Source organism: Strix uralensis, chromosome 7 (genome assembly GCF_047716275.1).
Source record: "Strix uralensis isolate ZFMK-TIS-50842 chromosome 7, bStrUra1, whole genome shotgun sequence".
Classification (NCBI taxonomy): Eukaryota; Metazoa; Chordata; class Aves; order Strigiformes; family Strigidae; genus Strix; species Strix uralensis.
In genome coordinates this window covers 1,349,142-1,367,480 of record NC_133978.1, presented here as the reverse complement: position 1 = coordinate 1,367,480, position 18,339 = coordinate 1,349,142, and the positions used below count along the sequence as shown (strand labels likewise).

The 18,339-nt window shown below is 47.0% G+C and overlaps 1 protein-coding gene across 2 annotated transcripts in view; it reads right to left on the bottom strand.

The window, feature by feature from the left end:
* Positions 1-13,734: 13,734 nt before the first annotated feature.
* The window catches only part of RNLS (renalase, FAD dependent amine oxidase), a 76,590-nt gene continuing 71,985 nt past the window's right edge, over positions 13,735-18,339 (bottom strand). For both annotated transcript variants that reach the window (XM_074874119.1, XM_074874120.1), the window contains exons 6-7: positions 17,970-18,145; positions 13,735-14,069 (exon numbers count right to left, since the gene is read on the bottom strand). In XM_074874119.1, coding sequence (XP_074730220.1) covers positions 13,917-14,069; positions 17,970-18,145 — 329 coding nt within the window. In that variant the 3' untranslated portion in view covers positions 13,735-13,916. The remainder of the gene's footprint in view (positions 14,070-17,969; positions 18,146-18,339) is intronic.

Below are 18,339 nucleotides of genomic sequence, written 5' to 3'. Positions count from 1 at the left end.
ACTTTCCATTATCCCAGACTACTGAGATGGCTTTCCACTATCCCAGCTGTTGAAGATGCTCCTTTTCTTTTGGTTGCAAACATTTCACCTGGCAGCGCAGCTACAGTGGAAAAGCTTGTGGTTGAGCCTGCAGATAGCTCCTACCATGCTGCTCCAAAGGAAGGATCTCTGCAGCATGTGTAACCTGACACATATAGCGGCCAGTGGGAGCCTTGTTCATGGGTAAGGAAGGTTTCAACCCTTCTTGTTTCTCTGTGGTGGGCTTAGACAAGCAAAGCCATCAGCCAGGGGTTCACCTCCTCTCAGGTCCCTCCTGCATCCTCCTGGATTGGATGCTGTAGGCAGCCTCTATGGGGCCTTGGTGAGGTCCCCACCACCCTCTCGCACAGCTCAGGATGTGGCTCCACCATCATCCTGGGGCCTTGCCAGTGCCTGTCCAGACCATGGGCTGGGCTGCCCTAGGGCAGCACTGGGCACATCTTCTTGTGAAGCTTCATATGGTAGAGACCTACTGGGGTATGAGCTGGGCCGCTTCAGGTGAGATGCATCATCCCAAACACACACGTCTCCCTGGTGATGCTAAAGGTGTGAACGTAAGGTCCTCGATGAAACCCGGCAGAGAACATACCAGTGTTAGATGTTTTGATGGCTGTCGATCATCCATCTGTTGAGTCAACCACACTGACCCACTGGCCACAATGTTATTGTTAACAGCAATTACTCCACTACTATTACTACTAGTAGTACTAGTAGTAAAAATAATAGCGCACAACATTTAGTAATAGCACCTTTGTGGGTGTTGCACATAACACCTCCTGAGAGACCTCTTGGTTGGAGTGAGGGTTCAGTTTCATCCACTGATGGACAACATGAGAGTATAATGCACCCAGCTTCCAAAAGGAACGCCTTAGGTCTGCACACCCCAGCAACCAAGATGTCTGGAGGAAAGATTTTTAAACTGACATGCGTGGTATCAGTAGGTGGAAGGATTTTTGCTGTATAGTCTTTTCTCCATGCCTACATGCACTGTCTTCATGAATCACCCCGCAGAGACATGCAAGTGGGATCTGCTTGCTTGACGACAATCACTTTTCTGGTGTATTTTCAGAGGGTCTTACCCCAGACTGCCAGACTGGCTGGTATTTCATTTCTCCAGAAGGAGGGGACAAGTTGCACTGGCTGTGTCATGCCCACCCTCCTGCAGAACCGCGCACCCACAATGTGCCCCTCCTCTGGCTTTGCCACCAGGTGTACAAGATCGATGATGGTATTAAATGACTCCATCAATGCTGCCTACAATAATTAACAACACGTCCATTTGGGAACTAGAGTCTCCAGTGAGATGCCACCACACAAATCACCTTCTGCTTTTGCAGTTTCAATCACCTTCCTACACCATTGTCCTGCCTTTTCTGCTCTATAAAGATAAGGGCTTTGGACACAGAGAAACTACTGGAAATACAACATTTCCCCCCCCACCAAACACAGCTCCTTTCTACTGCTTAGGAGACTGACTCCCATCCCATATGACACCCTTACTAAGCATGGAACTGCCCCTGTAGCCACTCTGCCCACCTTACTCATTGCCCAGTGCATCCGGATGCCATGTTTTGCCTTTCCCTGGTGTCAATGTCTTTTCCTTTTTTTTTAACCACCAATGAAGGGAAGAAATGTGGCATCTGAAGCCTCAGCTGTGCCCAAGAGGTGACACTGCTCCCGTGGTTTTATTTCAGTAGCCTGCAGAGCCATCTGTCAAAGTGACTGCGATTGAGGAGGGATTAGATGAACTGCTGTAATAAAAGAAATTTAAGGGGAAAGCCCCCTCTCCTCCATCACCTCTGGGTCTGGGCTGGCCATCCCACACATGCCTGTGGGTCATGTGAGTTTGCATGGGCTCCACTGCCCACCCCACCAACACCCAGTGGGGCAGGACCCGATCTGTGGGTCAGGGTGCTCTGAGCAGCCCTCCAAACTGCAGCCTGAGCATAAGGCAGTGAAAGAGATAGATGCAATTAGTGGTCTGGCACCTCATCAGTGTGCAGCAGTGGGTTAATTTTTACAAGAGCTGTATCCTTACAGGGAGCATTGGGGGGGGGCGTATTTTCATTGCACCACTCCCTGCAAAGGGTTTCATCCTGTGATCCTGGGTCTAAAAGTGAGATTAGGAACAATTCACACATAGTGGGATTACACCCCAAATTTCCCTTCTGTGGCTCCTTGCAACACAACAAAATGCCTACAGGCTTTCCTAGTGTCCCTGTTGGAGTTTGGAGACATTAATGTAGGGAGGTGAAAATGCCCTCCCCCCTATTCTGGGCATCTTTCATCCCCAGCAGTGCGGAGTGTTAAGAAAGTGTGCAGGTCTGGTGTTCCGAGGGAAGCCTGCAGGACCCGTGTTGCCATAAATCACCTATAATCAGCCCAGAGCACATGTTTCAGTTCGGAAGCATCAACCAAATATATCCCCAGGAAATTCCTCATGCAGCCTCCCAGCAAAGCTGGGAAGTTGTGTGAATTTAAGGGGCTTTGCTGGTAATGGGCTGCGGATTAGTCACATGCTCACCTTCTGCAGGGCTCATCTCCAGCTCTCATTCACCCAGTGAAAGCGCTAAGCGCGCCAGTGCCTTTTAACGAGGTTTGCAAATAGTTTCTCCCCTTCTACTCCGCATGTCAGGCTTACATGAGTCAAACAAAACTATGCTGAGGCGTAGATGGAGCCTGAATCTTTTGCTAGCAATGGCCAACTGGGAATAAGAGTTACTTCTTTATAGCAGATGTGTAGCTCAAAGTTCACCATAAGTGCATTCACATCGAGAGCACAGCATGTATTGTTCTGCAAGAAGGCGAAGCTCAGCCCTTCAAAAGACTATGGAACAACTAATTTCATTATTCAAAGAATACAGTAAGTGAGCGAGAAAGAGCCAAAGTTAACCCTCTGGTCGCTTCCTGGAAGCAGGGATTTCTTTAACGCCCTTGAGTTAAACGCTTCTGCTCACAGATGCATGCAGAAAATCTGCCATACAGTGTCCTGTCTCTGTTTTTCTCACTAGTTTAGAAGTTGAATATCGTATTCCTTCAAAAATGACTAGTTGGACCAAGGCCAGGTGGAGCACCCCCACATGAAGTCCTCTGTGTGTACAGTGTATCCGTGAATACGGCTCGGCATTTTCATCTACAGTTATGACCTCCAGGGAAAATCAAAAGCAACAAATCATGTTTGTTTTTTTTGTTTGTTTTGTTTTTGCTTTTTTTTTTTTAAATTATCCATACAGAAATAGGTCATTCTCTTACTGACCAAATTAAAAAATAATACTTGCAGGCAAGAAGGGCAAAAGAAGATGACAAGTCCCATGAAAAAAACTTCACTTAGGTATTTTTAGGTATATTTGAGCAAAGAAAAGTACATTCCTATAATTTCCAGCAAAACCACTTTAACTGGTGGACTTTTGTCTAGGCTATTTATTTGTTCAGAGGGAGAGATGAATGCAATCCCTCACTGCAACATTGATTTTAGCTTGGTGAGGTTCTCTCTCATTCAGCATGACCAGATTCTGCCCAAAAGCTGACCCTGGACCTTGCCATTTGTAATAATTGCAGTAACAAACCCCGTGTCTCTGCCTTTCCTGCAGCCATGATCCAGCGACACACCAGTGACTGGGAAGAGGGTGGTTCAGCTCCCGGTGATATGCACCCACCTCCACAGGCTTTGCAGGACGAGGCCCATCTGGTTTCACCTTGCTCTCTAGCCGTGGTAATGCAATGCCAGCAACAACAAGGGCAAATCGTGTCCCCTGCTGTACATGGCTGTGCATTGCTTGGCCATGTGGCTGGTGCATGAATTATTCCTGAAATTCTCCCTGCCCAACCAAATTCCTCTCTCTGGAGCTAAGTTGCTTGCTCAGCATGAGTCCTACCTGTGAGTGTAGCACAAATGGAAAAACTCAGGGGAAACAAAGGGAAAAACTGACCCAAAGAAATATCCATCCCAGATCAGAAGGTTAATAATGGGGGTTTGTCAAAGACCAGATTTAGTCTTTATCCCATGGGTTTGCAAGGATGCACATGTGTGGAGGGGTTTGATGGAAATCTGCTACGTGGTCCAGATTTCTCAATGAACAGTACAAGACGGGTACATCATCTACTAGAGGCTTCCTTTATTTTCACAAATGCACTCTATGCACTGATCCTCCATGGAGAGAGAGTTAATCCCTACCCCTGCTAGGTATCTTCTTCTCTGGGTGAAGTCAACTCAGATGGTCAAGAAACTGTGAGCAGGGATGCCCTACTTGCACAGGGACAGGCTGTTTCCTTGGGACCTGCTGGGTTTTTCCATGCTGCAGCTTGTGCTGGTGTTTCTGGGGTTCCCGCTGTGCCCCTTGGAGCAGAGTCCAGCCTCGGTGCCTCCAGGACCCTTTTGGGCAGAGGGAGATGCTGTTGGATCACCTCCTTGTCTCTGGCTGCACAAGCCCAGCTCCCCCAGCCTCCATCCACCATTGCCGGGGCCTTGGAAGTCTCCACCATACACCACCTTTAAACTTACCTCATCCTTGATTCCCATTCCCATCCTCAAATGATCTCAGACACAATGAGCTTCTAGACCCCCTCCTTGTCAACTCACTGCAGCAGACATTGGTCCAGATGCTTGTTCATGCTCACAGTTCATTGCCACATTTTCCAACAGCTTCTGCAAGTTGTTGGTATGCAACAGCCTTGTTTGCAAGTGGACCCTGGCTGGCAAGGCACAGACCACGCCTGGTGAGCACACAGAAAGCAACCCAGCTTTCCTTTGAGCTAGCTAGAGGTTAGCAGCCTTCGCCTACCCAGCAGCACGGAGCATGGAGCAGACAGACCTCTAATCTCTTTGTCAGAGAGGTCTGAGGGCTTGTGCCACTGGCTCTTGGTCCTGGAGGGATGTTGAAGCAAGCTGACACATCTGAAACACGTGCACAGAGCAGCGTGCCTTTCCCACAGCCCCTTTCTGGGCTCCACAGTGCTCCCAGCATGCAGCAATGCCAGCCAGCTCTCACCGAGCTGGTCTGCAAGGTGAGCGCTGCTGCTGGGTCCATGAATACCTTGTGCATGACACTTATTGCTACCCAGAAAAGGAGAACATGAAGTGTCAGGGTCTTCTCTGCAGCTTCCTTCTTTCGCATCACCGTGGCCTGAAACCACATCTTTCTTTGGGATGGCTCCACTCACTGACATGTCCTGCACATATTGAAACTTAGTGCATTTCGCAGTGTCTGGGAAGCTTGCCTGCTCCTTTTTCTTTATCAGAAGGGCATGAAAAGTCCATGGATCTCTTCCTCAAGCCCTTGCTCCAGTAAGAGCTGTGTGGCCTCTCCATAGAGGGAGATCAGCCCATGGGCTCTGAGCCTGCCCAGCCCATCAGAGTCCTCCAGGGCACACTGGATATACTGATCGTGACCAGCAGTGGGAAAATGATCCCACAGCTCTGCAAATGCAGAACTGTGTCCTCTCTTGGGTGCCTTTCCTTCTCTGTGGGGAGTTGCCTTGCTCCCCCATCCCTGGGAGGGAGCATCCCCAGTCCTGGCGTGGCTCTGGGTAGTGTGGAGGAAGGAGGGGGAACAGCCACCTCAAGGTGCTGTCACTGACACCAGAAAAGACCTGTGATGTTGGACACGTCGGGGTGGCTCTGCCAGGACGGTGTCAGGTTGGTCTGCCTCAAATCAGGATAGTGGATACTCAAGGAGGGAGTCAGTGAACGGCACTATTGTCCCTTGCTGGAGTGAGGACACATGGGAAGCAGAGCTCATGGTCCTCGGGGGTGGGAGCTGACCTGTAACCATCCCTTGTGGCCTCCTCACGAGCATCTGCTATGCAAAGGTGGTCAGCTCCCCCTTGCAGTGCAGCAAAGGAGCAGATGGGTCCCTTTCATTGTTTCGCTTCCCGTTTCCAGCACATGGTCCTGGGGGTGCAATATGACAAGCTCTTTTATCTGGCAAAACAGCCAGAAACCATCTCCAGCCACGCTTGGGGTGGAAAACCCAGTTTTCTCCCTAACCCAGAGCTGTTGTGTACCACTCAGAATCCTTTGGCAAGTCCTTTGACAAGGGGACTGGCTTAAACACTGGACTGTGATATGTTAAGGGTTTTATTTATACTTGCTTCAATCTTGCTGTGTTTGTTGTTCACATTCCTAAGCTGGTCTCCAAAACTGCCTTTTAAATCAAAAGAGTGGGATTTGCACTATGCAGGTGTGCTAAGGGAGGCAGCAAATCCAAAATGACCCTGGTGTAGGGTGCTGATAGTCCGTGTTTTGGATCAGAATAGCTCCAGCATCTCCCTGTAAAGAGTAATAATCATGCACAGCCAATGGCTATTGCTACAACACATTTGTGAGCCGCTTGAGAACAAAAATCTCTTTGTGCCAGAGTGTTTCCAAGACTCCATTTCTCCCGTGATGGGGAAGAGCCACCTGCATGCTCACCGCTTGGTGGCTGCTAACGAAACACTGTCTGGGTTTCACTAAGCCTTGAGGTGCTGAGCTGGGAGTTTCTGTGCACTGGAAATGTGGCTGAGTCCCTCCTCCCCTGCCAGCTTGTCCCCTTTCCCTCTGCTCTGGGCAAAGAAAGCAGCTGCCAGGAGAGAGGCTGACCTATATTCCAGTGCTGAATGGTGCCTTACTGGCCACCACTTTCCCCCCCGGCCCCTCCCCAGTCTGGGCTGAAAAAGACAGAGAATGGTCAGACCTGTGCACAGTGCAAGCATCACTTCCATGCCCCAAAACAAGCCAGGGGAAACAAGACCTCGGTCCTTGCAGCAGGGCGTGCTTCGCTTTAAAGATCTTGACATGCGTGATCATCCTGGAGGAGAGATCTGAGCAGCCGATAGCGCTGAGAAAGGAAGGATGTTTCGGCACTGGCACAGGTGAGGGAGGAGGTGCCATTCAGCTTGACAGAAACCCTGTGCCGAAAAGATAATTTCAAGCTGAGCTGTGGTTTACCGCAGCGTCCTCGTGACCGGCTGAGCGGTCGGGTGGCAGGGGCGGCGGGGAACAGGCTCATTTTCCCACAGCTGGGGCCCACGCAGGCGTGTCAGGGCTTGGCTGGGGAGAAGCAGCAGCTTTCTGCTCACCCATGTGGCCCCAGTTTGCATTAAACCCCCTTCCCCAGATTCTCAGAGTAACTGAGAAGGGTGACAGCCACGCACAGTGTGCTGCACAAGGTTTTTCCCCCGCTGGGACAATACCCAAAGCACCTGGTTATAGCGATGCTCAGCTGTTCCGGGATGAATATTGGGGAATGACAAGAATCACGAGGCTTTTCCAGGATCTCTGTGGGTTTCAGCACCATGACCTCCACGATGACAGCAATCTGCCCTGCATCCTCTTTGCTTGATGCTCAATCTCCCCACTTGCAATTCAGCAATGGCTCTCCCAGGGTTATTTCTTACCTGTTTCCATGCATTTACCTCCAGAGGAGAAACTTTGCTTGGCTATTCCCAAAAAGAAAGGCAGTCACTCTCACTCCTCCTTGGTAAGGGCTGTTTCACTGCCGCTGTGGGGCTGCTCCTTTTACAAGCTGCAAGCATTGGCTGCGTCACTGGCTGATCTTGAAGGTGCCACCTGAATGTGAGAATTAAGCAAAAAACCTAAGGAGGCTAATAGTGAGGCAGTGCGGTGAGACAGACAGAGCGGCAGCAGAAGGCTCTGGGATTTCAGGGCTTCAGCTCTGCCACACAAAGCAGCTTACGGATGGCACATCCGAGCCAGAGCCTGGATTAGAGGCAAAACCAGCTCTGGCCCCAGGGAAATCTCTGCGCAGCGGCTCAAGGCACTTGCTGGGAAGCTCAGAGTGCCCTCATCCCCCTCCGAGAGTGCTTAGGCTCCTGATCCCAGCACCAGCCTCCTAATGGCCTGTCACCAGCCATTTGGCGTTTGTTATGTTGAATTTTGCAGCATGGAGCAGCCGGGCAAATGCTGCATTTTCCCAGGCACTCACAAAGCCCTTCGGTGCTGGGGCTCAGCCTGCAGCTGAGGTTGGGAGCGATGACCCAGACACGACTGCACAATTTGAGTGGCACGGGGTCAGGTTCCTCTTCTTTGCATTATCTCAAAGAGGAACTCATCTGTCAGTATTGCACACCACACTGGTGCTCAGCAACGTCTGCTTTTAAACTGGTGTTGTACCAGCACAACGTCGTCCCTCCATCAGTAAGAAGTGCGGTCACGGTGGAGGATGGGGATGCTCCAACTTGCCCAGACACGGCCCCGAGCGACCTGCTGTAGCTGTGACGTTGGTCCTGCTGGGAGCAGGGTTGGAACAGAGACATCCACACACCCCACGGGCAGCAAGATCTCCAGCAAATCCTGGCCTCAGGGAGTCCAGGTCTTGCTCCAGTGGCTTGGCTGCAGGGACATTTCACAACTCAGTGCTATGGAAACCCATCATGTATTTTCAGCTGGGCAGTACCTCCCATCTGCAGCTGCCTTTTAAAAATTAAAAAAAAAAAAACCACACCCCAAAACTAAAATAACCTCTTAATTTATTTTCATATGCCTGCACAAAAATACTGCCCAGATCCTTGGAGACATGCAGTTTGTGAATCGATATAAGCCAAGGAGCTGGGCGCCCGTCTCCTCTTCCTAGTTCTTTTCAGAAATGGGATAAATTCCTACAAACTGCACTAAACACACCAAGAGCTGTACAGATGATTTTATAGACCTGGGAGAGTTATTCCAGCTAAGAGCCACAATATGCTCTGTGCAGGTAGTGTCATAATGAGACATCCTCTCTGCAGCCTGGCATAGAGGCCGATGCAGCTCTGGTGTGGGTGGAGGTGTTGGGAAGGTGTTGCTACCCCAGCAAGCACAACATGGGGACATGTCTACTGGACACAGCAGAGTCCTGGCCTTCAGCTGGGAAGGTGCATATGGGCTTGGGCTACCGTATACAGCCACAGCTTCTCTCCCTGGAGCTCACCTAGAGCCAGCTTAGCCTAGAGCAGAGCGTTTTCCCCAAGGCACCACAACTCATGTGATGAGCATCCTCCTTGCCTTGGGAAGGGAGAGGTCTCTGAAGGCCCTGGGACGCAAGACAAGCAGATCTGTCCTTGTTGGGGCTGCAGATGTAAAACTGGGGGTAATGAGAGCTCTTTAAGCACATAATTAATAGCACTTTTTGGAGTCAGGCTCTGATGGGCTCCCAGCAGAGTCCCGTGGCTTCCTATGACACTCGGTTTCCAAAAGGCTTTTATCCACTTCACAGCACTTTTACTCCATCTCAGGGATCTGCAAGCAGGGTCAGATGCCAGCAGTGGGCAGAGAGCCAGCAGGGTTGGATCCTCGCCCACAGGGTCTTAAGCCCATGCCAGAGGGATGCCCCTCAGGAAAAGAGGGTGTGCCATGACTTCAAGCCCCTCTCTGCCAGGGCCTCCCCCAAAATTCATCATGGCATGGGATACAACGGGTCCACCTTAGTACTGTGACATGGTGGCAACAGCATGGACACTGCCACACATCCCACCCACTGGGAGGAAAAGTACCAAACATTGCATTGCCTGTGCCCAAGATTTCAGTTGGTACAGCATCCAAAAACACCTCTGCAAGAGCAGGACGTGGGTGCACGTGGTGCTCAGTTCAGGCACCTTCTAGAAGGATGAAAGGGCTGCAAAGATCACCAAGGGCTGTCTGTGTGGGGAAGGGATGGCAGAGTACAGGGTCGGATGGCTCAGAACAGCATGCTTGGCTTTCTCAAATGCATCTGATTGAGGACCACGTGACAGTTGTGATGCAAAAACTGCCTTTCATGGTGCTAATGAGGCCAATGTTGGGTGGATCACACCTGGCCCAGCCACAGGTCTCACAACACTTCTGTTCACTGGATATGTCAAGGGGTAGTTGTTCCTACCAAGCCTTCCTGTCAACACCTAGTCTGCTACTTGGCCAATAATATAAAATCTTTCCTGGTGAAACATGCAGCTGATGCCAGCTGTGGTGGGACAGTAACCAACAAGAAAGAATTGCTGTTAGAGACCTAAAGGTACCATTAAACACTCAGAGACCAGCAAAATGCATCTCACGTAGCTGAATATATTGTAAAAACAGTGCCTGCACTAGATGCCATGGGCCAGCCCTGCAAAGTCATGTTCACTGAGTGGAAGTTAACACAACTGTGAGTTTAAGGGCTTTGAGCATTTATGGCCCCATCTTTCCTTGTGATGAGGAAGACAATAACATCGTCGTCTGAGAGCTGAAATTTGACTTTGGGCATTAGCTGTGGCTCGTGACATATAGATCAGACACAGCCGTAACCCTTGTCTGGGAACAAGGAGATAGCGGTTGTAATTGAAGCATCTGCCAGTTAATCAAAAATTACGTCCATCCAGGGAAAAGTCCAGGAAATCAACCAGACAAGTCTCTTCTGTTGCCATCCTTCTGGATACAGTGGCCTCTTTGAAATATCACCACTTATTACCCGCCTTGCATGGGAAAGTTAACACCATCATCCCCCTGCTCACGTCTAGAAAATGAGATGCTGCCACGGACACCCTTAAGCGTCCACTGTCTGGAGTGTGTCCAGAGGAAGGTGTCCATGAACTTTTCTACTCCACCTTAAAAAAACAAGTCGTTCTTGCTTAAATCATCTTAATCTGGGAGGAAGCTATAGGGAAGAGGCATTCTCATGGACTGTCATGATATGGGGAAGGATGGGAGCAATTTTAGACTCACTGTGATTCATGTTCGAAAACCTCTGAATGGAAAATCTCGTTATTTGAAAAATCTCTGAATCTGTAATCTGCTTATTATCGGGTATTTTGAGGTCTCATAATGACCAGATCTGTAAGATTGCTGAAAGGATGGGGTCAGAGACATCTCCAGTTATCTGTCCCTTGTGGCATTGAAGGCTGATGCTGATACAAGGCCTCGTGAGAGCATCACGACTCTTCGGAGCACGCCTGCTTGCAACACAGCATTAAGTCAAACATGCCTCATTTTCAGCTTTCTGCACGGCACAATGCTTTCAGGATTGACCTTTATTTGGGTTTTTAGTGGTTTGACTTGCTTCCATTCAAAATTGAAGGAAGGGGAAGGAAGTGCAAGTTTTAGTGTGTTTTAATGCAAAATCCATCTTTGAAGAAAGAAGCAGAAAACAATGAGTGAAGATGAGGAAAACAGCACAAAAAGGAACCCCTGGTCTGGATCTGGAAACCCCTGGTCTGGAAAGATCCCCTGAAGTTACAGTCTGCTCCTTCACCTCTGCAGGAGAAGGACCCACATCCTTCCCTGTGCTCTGTGCATCTCAGGCAGAGCTTGGATGAAGGCAGACTGGTGGGGTGGGTCCCAGAAACCATCACCCCGGGTCCAACAACCCCGCCCCAGTGACACCTTCCAGGGGAACCAATAACCCAGCAGAAAACCCTCCTGTACGGTTCAGCGTGTTCTCCCGCAGGACAGCCAGGCCTGGATGGAGGCTGAGGAGCACAAATGGGCCTTGGTTGCTTTTGTATGCCCTCCTCTGTGGCCTACGGCTCTTTGATTCAGGTTTTCCAACACTGCAGAATAAAAACCTTATTTCAGTGGGGACTTTGGTTGCTTCTGAGCTTGCGCTAAATCAAGCCAAGACTAAATGCCTCACCAGATTATTTATTCCATGACCGTGTGGCTCTTCAGGGCTACCTTGATCGTGGAAGATAAGAGATCACATGCCTTTGTAAAAGATTTGTTCACAGACATGACCACCACTTCTTTCCTGTTTCTGCACAACACATGGTGATTGAAACCTGAGGGCTTGGAGCTGGCTGGTTCAGACACAGTAACAACATCTAGTTTTAAACTCGAGCACTTCACGGAAAGAAAAAAAAAAAATCTACAAAACCGCACGGTATCACGAAATATCCTTCAAAGATGTTTTTAAAATTAAGTTTTAAAGTTCTTAGTGTCACTTAAAATACAGTCAAACGCAGCAGTAAATTACTGTGTTCAGTTGCTGTGAATAGAGGGTGTCAGATTTTTGTGAAATGCAAGGGTGTAAGAGACTGAATTGTACTTCCCTAATGGTTAAAATTCTGTCTGCTGAAAATAGCATTTTTTTATTTTTACTGCTGTAGTAAAGAGAGGTACTAAACTTGTGACACGTGATTTAAGAGGAAGGGCAAGCTAAAATCAAATTTAGACTAAATAAATGATTCCTTGGTTAATTTCTGAGTAATTTCAAAATTGACTTCACATCTTAGTAGCTTAGAAATACTTGAAACTGTGACAGGTAGTATTTTCAACACAATTAAACTTGCTGTTTATTTTTTTAGTATTTCAAATCAAATTCCTTGTTCATTCACTCACACGTGTATTTATATCCTTCCCTGGACCTGTTCCTCTATTTCTACACCTGTTCTGCCAAAATAAGCTGTCTAGAACTCACCTCACTTTCAGACTGGCTGTTTACTTTAAATGAGCTTTTATGGTGGTGGTGATGTAACCCCAAGCCTGAAATGTCAGTACGGTTTTCTTATTAACACACTGCCACGGACCACACTTAGATGAAGTCTTTTCCCTCCTTCCTCTTGGCATTTGCCAGGCAAAGCAGCTAAATCACCTTCCGTGCTGGCTGCTCCTACCCTCACTCCTCCACCACCTGGAAGGAGGGAAGGGCTGCTCCTAGTTCAGGGGACACTGGGCCAGCAGAGATCCATGATGCACCAGTGACTCTCTTAACCTGGCAAATACTGAACTATTTTAAGTGCATCCACTTTCCTGGACAGTCTGCTTTACTATGTCAAACTCACGTTACAGCCAGACATCTGTGTCACTGTCTATTCCCGAGATGACTTTGGGATAGCAGCCCTGCTGCTATGACAGCACCAGAAACACGCACACCTTCTCTCTCACCTTCTCTCCATTCATTCTTTTATGAGCACAGCTGGGCTGATGCTGCTTAGACCATACCCAGGACAGGCACCATGTTTCAGTGGCACATCACTGTCAGCAACATCATCAAGCTCTTAAATGAGCTCTTCCAGCAATCTGCAACCAGGGCTCCAGAAAACTGTGGGCTAAGCAAGCTGGTAGGCAAACAACTACCATCCCTCGCTTAGAAGTTGTCCATGCCTTGGAGACATGGTGAGACCTTCAGTCGATATGGTTAGACCTCGCATAGACCACCCAACTTGAGAAGCATAGCAAGGAATGCCCCGCTACCGACTCACACAGAATCACAGAATCACAGAACCATTCAGGATGGAAAAGACCCTCGGGATCATCGAGTCCAACCCTCAGCCCGACTCTACAAAGTTCTCCCCTACACCACATCCCCCAACAGCTCATCTAAACGACCCTTAAACACATCCAGGGATGGGGACTCCACATCCTCCCTGGGCAGCCTATTCCACTCTCTGACCACTCTTTCTGGGAAACATTTTTTCCTAATGTCCAGTCTGAACCTCCCCTGTTGCAGTGTAAAGCCCCATGGCCAACACGATAACCATGACCAGGGCTGATCTGCACCAAAAGAGATGACTATGTATGCTTGAAAGCTCTGGGATCAACTGTGCATGTTCCTTCTGTCACTTCCAGGGCTCCAGATGCTCAGTGAAGGAGTAAACTCTGCAGCTCCATGGGTTTTTGTGCTGCTTCAAGTCAGGATCCTCTCCTTGCCATAATTTTCATGGGCTGTAAAAGTAACAGGAGACCTGGCAAGATGGCTGGAGCTCAGCACCTCTGACTAGAGCCAGAAAAAGCTTTACTTCAAGCAAAGTAACCACTCACAACACAGATCCTGGAAAATTAATTTTAATTCCATCTCATCCCAATATTTATTACAGCACACCAATAGATTTTCCTTTATTTATTTTTGCAAGATAGCGGCCAGTGATGTTAACACTAAACCAGAATTCAATCCATCATAGTAAAATTCATCATAAATCTAGACTAAGTTTAGCAGCCGACTTTAAAATTGCTATAAATGAGACTTCACAGCCTCTGCAAGACTCATAGCAGAATCTATGCAGCCATCGAAGTTGGAATGAGTAAATCCATCGCCCCCACAAATCAGGAGAGGTTGAGTATGAAGAATCATTTGTCCCGGACAATTGGGCACAGCTTTTGTAACCTGGAAAAGAAAAGCACACAGGGAGATGGAAAAGAAAGTATTTTATTTACCTGAGTTTCATGACAGAAAGGTCCATATTCCTGAGAAACAAAAGACCTCTTTTCAGTATTCTACTTTATGGCAGACACCAATGCGTGTCAAACGGCAGAGTAAAAGCACACAGCATCTGTGTTTTTATCATGCTTGGCTTTGTCACACATCGTTGTAGCCTGTTTCAAACCTACGTACAAAGGCTGAGTGTCCTTGTCGTACTAAATCAGTGCATCTCAGAGCAGCACCGCTGAATCTCAGAATGGAGATAAGGCAGCAGCAGCAGCACTGGCCTGAAGGTAAATGTGAGGGCAAGGCAGGCTCAGGCAGAAGGGCTAAAAAAGGTAAGAAGATGCAGGACAGCTTGACGCTAAAGTGATTGGGGGGGAGGTGGGAAGAAATAGTCCGAGAAAAGGAATGACAAAACAAGACCCATACAGATGAAATGTTGAAAAAAAGGAAAAAATATCTAGAAAGCCATAGAGAGAGAGAAAAAAAAAGAAAGAGCAGAAGCACAGCAGTAGCCCAGCAATAGAGATCAAACCATAGAGATCATAAAGCATGATACAGAGAGTACAATTTTCTTTTGATCATTTCTTGACTTTCTGCCTTTGGTCCAAAGATATGTTTTGGATTCCTGTGCAGTAAACCGTTACTGTATCCCATCATGTGACTGTCAGCTTCAGTGAACAAGACCTAAAGTCCAAGGCATCTTGTTTAGTCCAGGGGGTTTTTGCACTGATTCAAACGTACATCAGCTAGTCACTGCCATGCCGTCATCTGCCGTTTCCAAGTACCGATCAGCTGCAAAACACCCGCGTTTATGGTACTGGCTGCATTTTGTGTTACTGGCACGTCAGCATCTCTTTAAAGGAGGTAATCATCTGAAATGAATTTGTAGCCAGTTGCGACTCATTCTCCATTATTCAACTTAACAGAAGAGTCTAGCCATGGTACATCCAGTCAGAGATCATCTTTCTCAGACTAATTTTAGGTCAGTACTTAACTTATTCCTAAATTTTTCTTACAGATCAAGGTCACGGCATAAACAAGGAAGAAAGGTTTAGCAGAAAAAGGCTTTTTGAGTGCCCTTCCTTCTTGACTACCAGTCCTTATTTGATGCTGGCTGTACCAAACAGCTTCTGTTTTCTCATACTGATCGCAGGATCAGTATTTTCACATCTCAGCCTGCATCTTTTTGCCTGTGTGGCAAGACTGCGTGCGCAGTGTAGTAAAGACCCTCCCTCTAGACATAGTGACTGAAGAAAGGAATGATCCTGACCCTTCTTCAAGTTCTTCTGAAGGTGTTGTCCAACATAAATTCCGAATGACCCTTGGCTGTATGGCACAGCCTGTTGGATCTCCACCATCAAAGACTTCAAGACTCAGCTACACAAAGCCATGGTCGAGGTCACCTAGTGATGGCGACAGTTCTGCTTTGAGCAACAGGTTGGCCTACAGGCCTGAAGAAGTTCCTTCTGAAACACCCTCTGAAGAGGTCCAATTTCTATGAATCTGTGTTTTCCTAGTATTCCTTATAAAGTGTCTCTGTCAAAGGGACACGATGGGTTGGGAAGCTGTTAGCTATGAATGCTAATAGTGTCTTATCGTAATTAAAGCAGGGGAACCAGAATTGCAGCTGTACTGCTAAGCAGTGTCAGTAGAAGTTTGGAAGTCCTAATCCTCCATCCACCACGGATAATTGTAATGCCTGCATTTTAATCCCAGGATTGTGTTTGGCCATGTGAGGGACGTTACAGCTGGATTTAATTAACAAGCAGGATAAATCCTGCCTAAGAGAGTCAGGGGAAAGATGCATCCATCTTACCGGTTCCCTTTGCTTCTGTGGCAACAGCTTATTATAACTGAAAGTAAAGATAGCTTTAAGAGAAAAAGGGAGCTCTGTCCCAGATATTTAAGTAGTGATTATTTTATAGGGTGACAATAGAGATCTCTTTACCGAGATAATAGATCTCACTTACACTGACTTATTTGCAATCTAAGACATATTGACATTGGCCCACTGAATTAAAGACTGGTGAGAATTCCTCCTGTGACAGACATAAAGCACAAGCAGCTGCTGAAGTTGGTGGTTTTGGTTAGTGCATGGTTGACAGCAGGCAACAGAGGCAGGAGAAGAAAGCAGGAAGAGCTGTAAAGTGGTTTGAGAAAATAATAGAGCATCATCCAGCAGTAAGATGTCTGAATGTAATTTTTAAATAGGGGAAACAGGACGCACACCTAGTGGTTTAGGAAGACAACAATTTTGAAGCAATTGTGGAAAATAAGAGTTTATCCCTACAGTCACTGTTCCAGCTAGCTCTAAAAGATGAAGCAATACAAGTTTACAAGGTTATAATACATCCTGTATGGCCATAATTTTGCCAGGATTCAAAAAGCATAGTTGTTTGGTAGAATGCAATTAAGACATTTTTTATTTAGTAGTAAGAAATTAACTGCCGTTCTTGTCTTTTATCCATGTTTTCATGGTGAAATAAATCAGAATGGGCCATATATGATGCATATGCTTTTATGTCACCTTTGACACTATGCTAGTGTGAATAGTGGAAGGAAAGTCATATTAGGCTCTTTTCTTGCACACAAAGTACCTGAATTTGACAAATTTTATGATAGAGCTCAGTGACAGCAGCAGTATCTAAGATGTATTAATTCTGTTTAAAAATACTTCTTACTCTGTTTTGGGAGCCCCTTCCAGAGCTGGTCAACCAAGTGTCCTCCCTACCACCTGCAGCTCTTGTGCTCGCAAGCAGTTTGAAGCAGAAAGGTAACAGATAATGCAGAAGACCAGAAGTCACAACCAGAAACGGGTGCCTTAACAGTGACAACTGTACAGAGATACTGCTACTAGCAAAAAAAACCCTGAACTGATAAAGAGGAACATATAAAACATACCATGATTTTTCTATGAGTCACCTGAAACATTAAAACCTATGTTAAGGTTGTTTTTATACGACAGCTGAGAACAAACACTATGCCCTGGGAAGTGATTTGCAAACTACCAATACCTAACTCGCAGAAAAATAAACTTTGTGCTATGAGATCAGGTTCCTAAATTGGATGCAGATCAAGGACATGAAGCAGACTTCACAACAGCCATCTACATACAGTAACTTTTCCAGACTTCATAAAAGGAAAAATTTTTAGGGGACTGCTTTAAGTAAATATTTTGCATCGACTTCCACATTCAATTTCACCAATGTAATTTAACTTAAGAGGCTTTGGGTAAACACGTAGATACACTCCAATACTTTAGGAAATTGCCAACAATTTCCTTGGATTTTTAAAAGTCTGTAAAATATACACATTTGCTATTATTACCCTTAGGTAGTTTACTTTAAAATATTTTTTGCATAACATGCTGTTAAATAGAACCGGGCCAAATCAAATAATAACAATTAGTATGTCTGAACGCAAGGACTTCTGCTACTCTGTGGTAGGGTGGGAATTTTGCTAATAATATCACATACTTTCGGATACAGAACAGACAGATTGAGTCATATTTTTAAATACCAGTGAAAATCCCACCGAAGTATGTGGGATTTACTTCCTTCCTGCGCACTGCACTCCCTACTTACCAGGAGTGCTGCATAACTCACCGCTGAGCCAGGTCCACTATGTGAAAAGATGACTAGAAATGATCTGGCTGTTGTTGGCCAGCCTTGGATGCTGTTCACGGCTACGTAGAAAAATGTATTATGGATATCGAGCAACTACCCCCTTTCCTCTTGCTCCCTGAGGATGAAAACCACTGGGTCGTATGATGTCCTGTTTCTTGCGACACACAGCAAGTCTGTACATGGCACTGCCCCAGCAGCATCCTGCCAGCTGACCGATCCCACCACAGAATACCTGAGAATATCTCCATTTATGACACTTGATGCTGGCTGGTTTAGGTAGGGATGGCACGATCCTCTCCAGGTGACTGAGAATTAACTGCTGCACCTCTGCAGGGTCTGAATCCAGGTGCTCGCTTCCAAACGTCACAGTTGTGTGAACTACAACTGAGGGCCCAATTTCAGAAGATTCTGAAATAAAGAAGAGAGATGCTTTTGAAAGACTACTCATTAATACTTGCCTTCCCTGCATGCTGACAGTTGTGCCTCTAGCCTAGGAGTCAGTAGAACAAAAGTATCTGTGGCACCACCCTGTTCTTCCAGCTGGAAGAAACACAAGCAATAACAACACAAGTTGTTCACAAGAAGCACAGTGAAGAAATCCA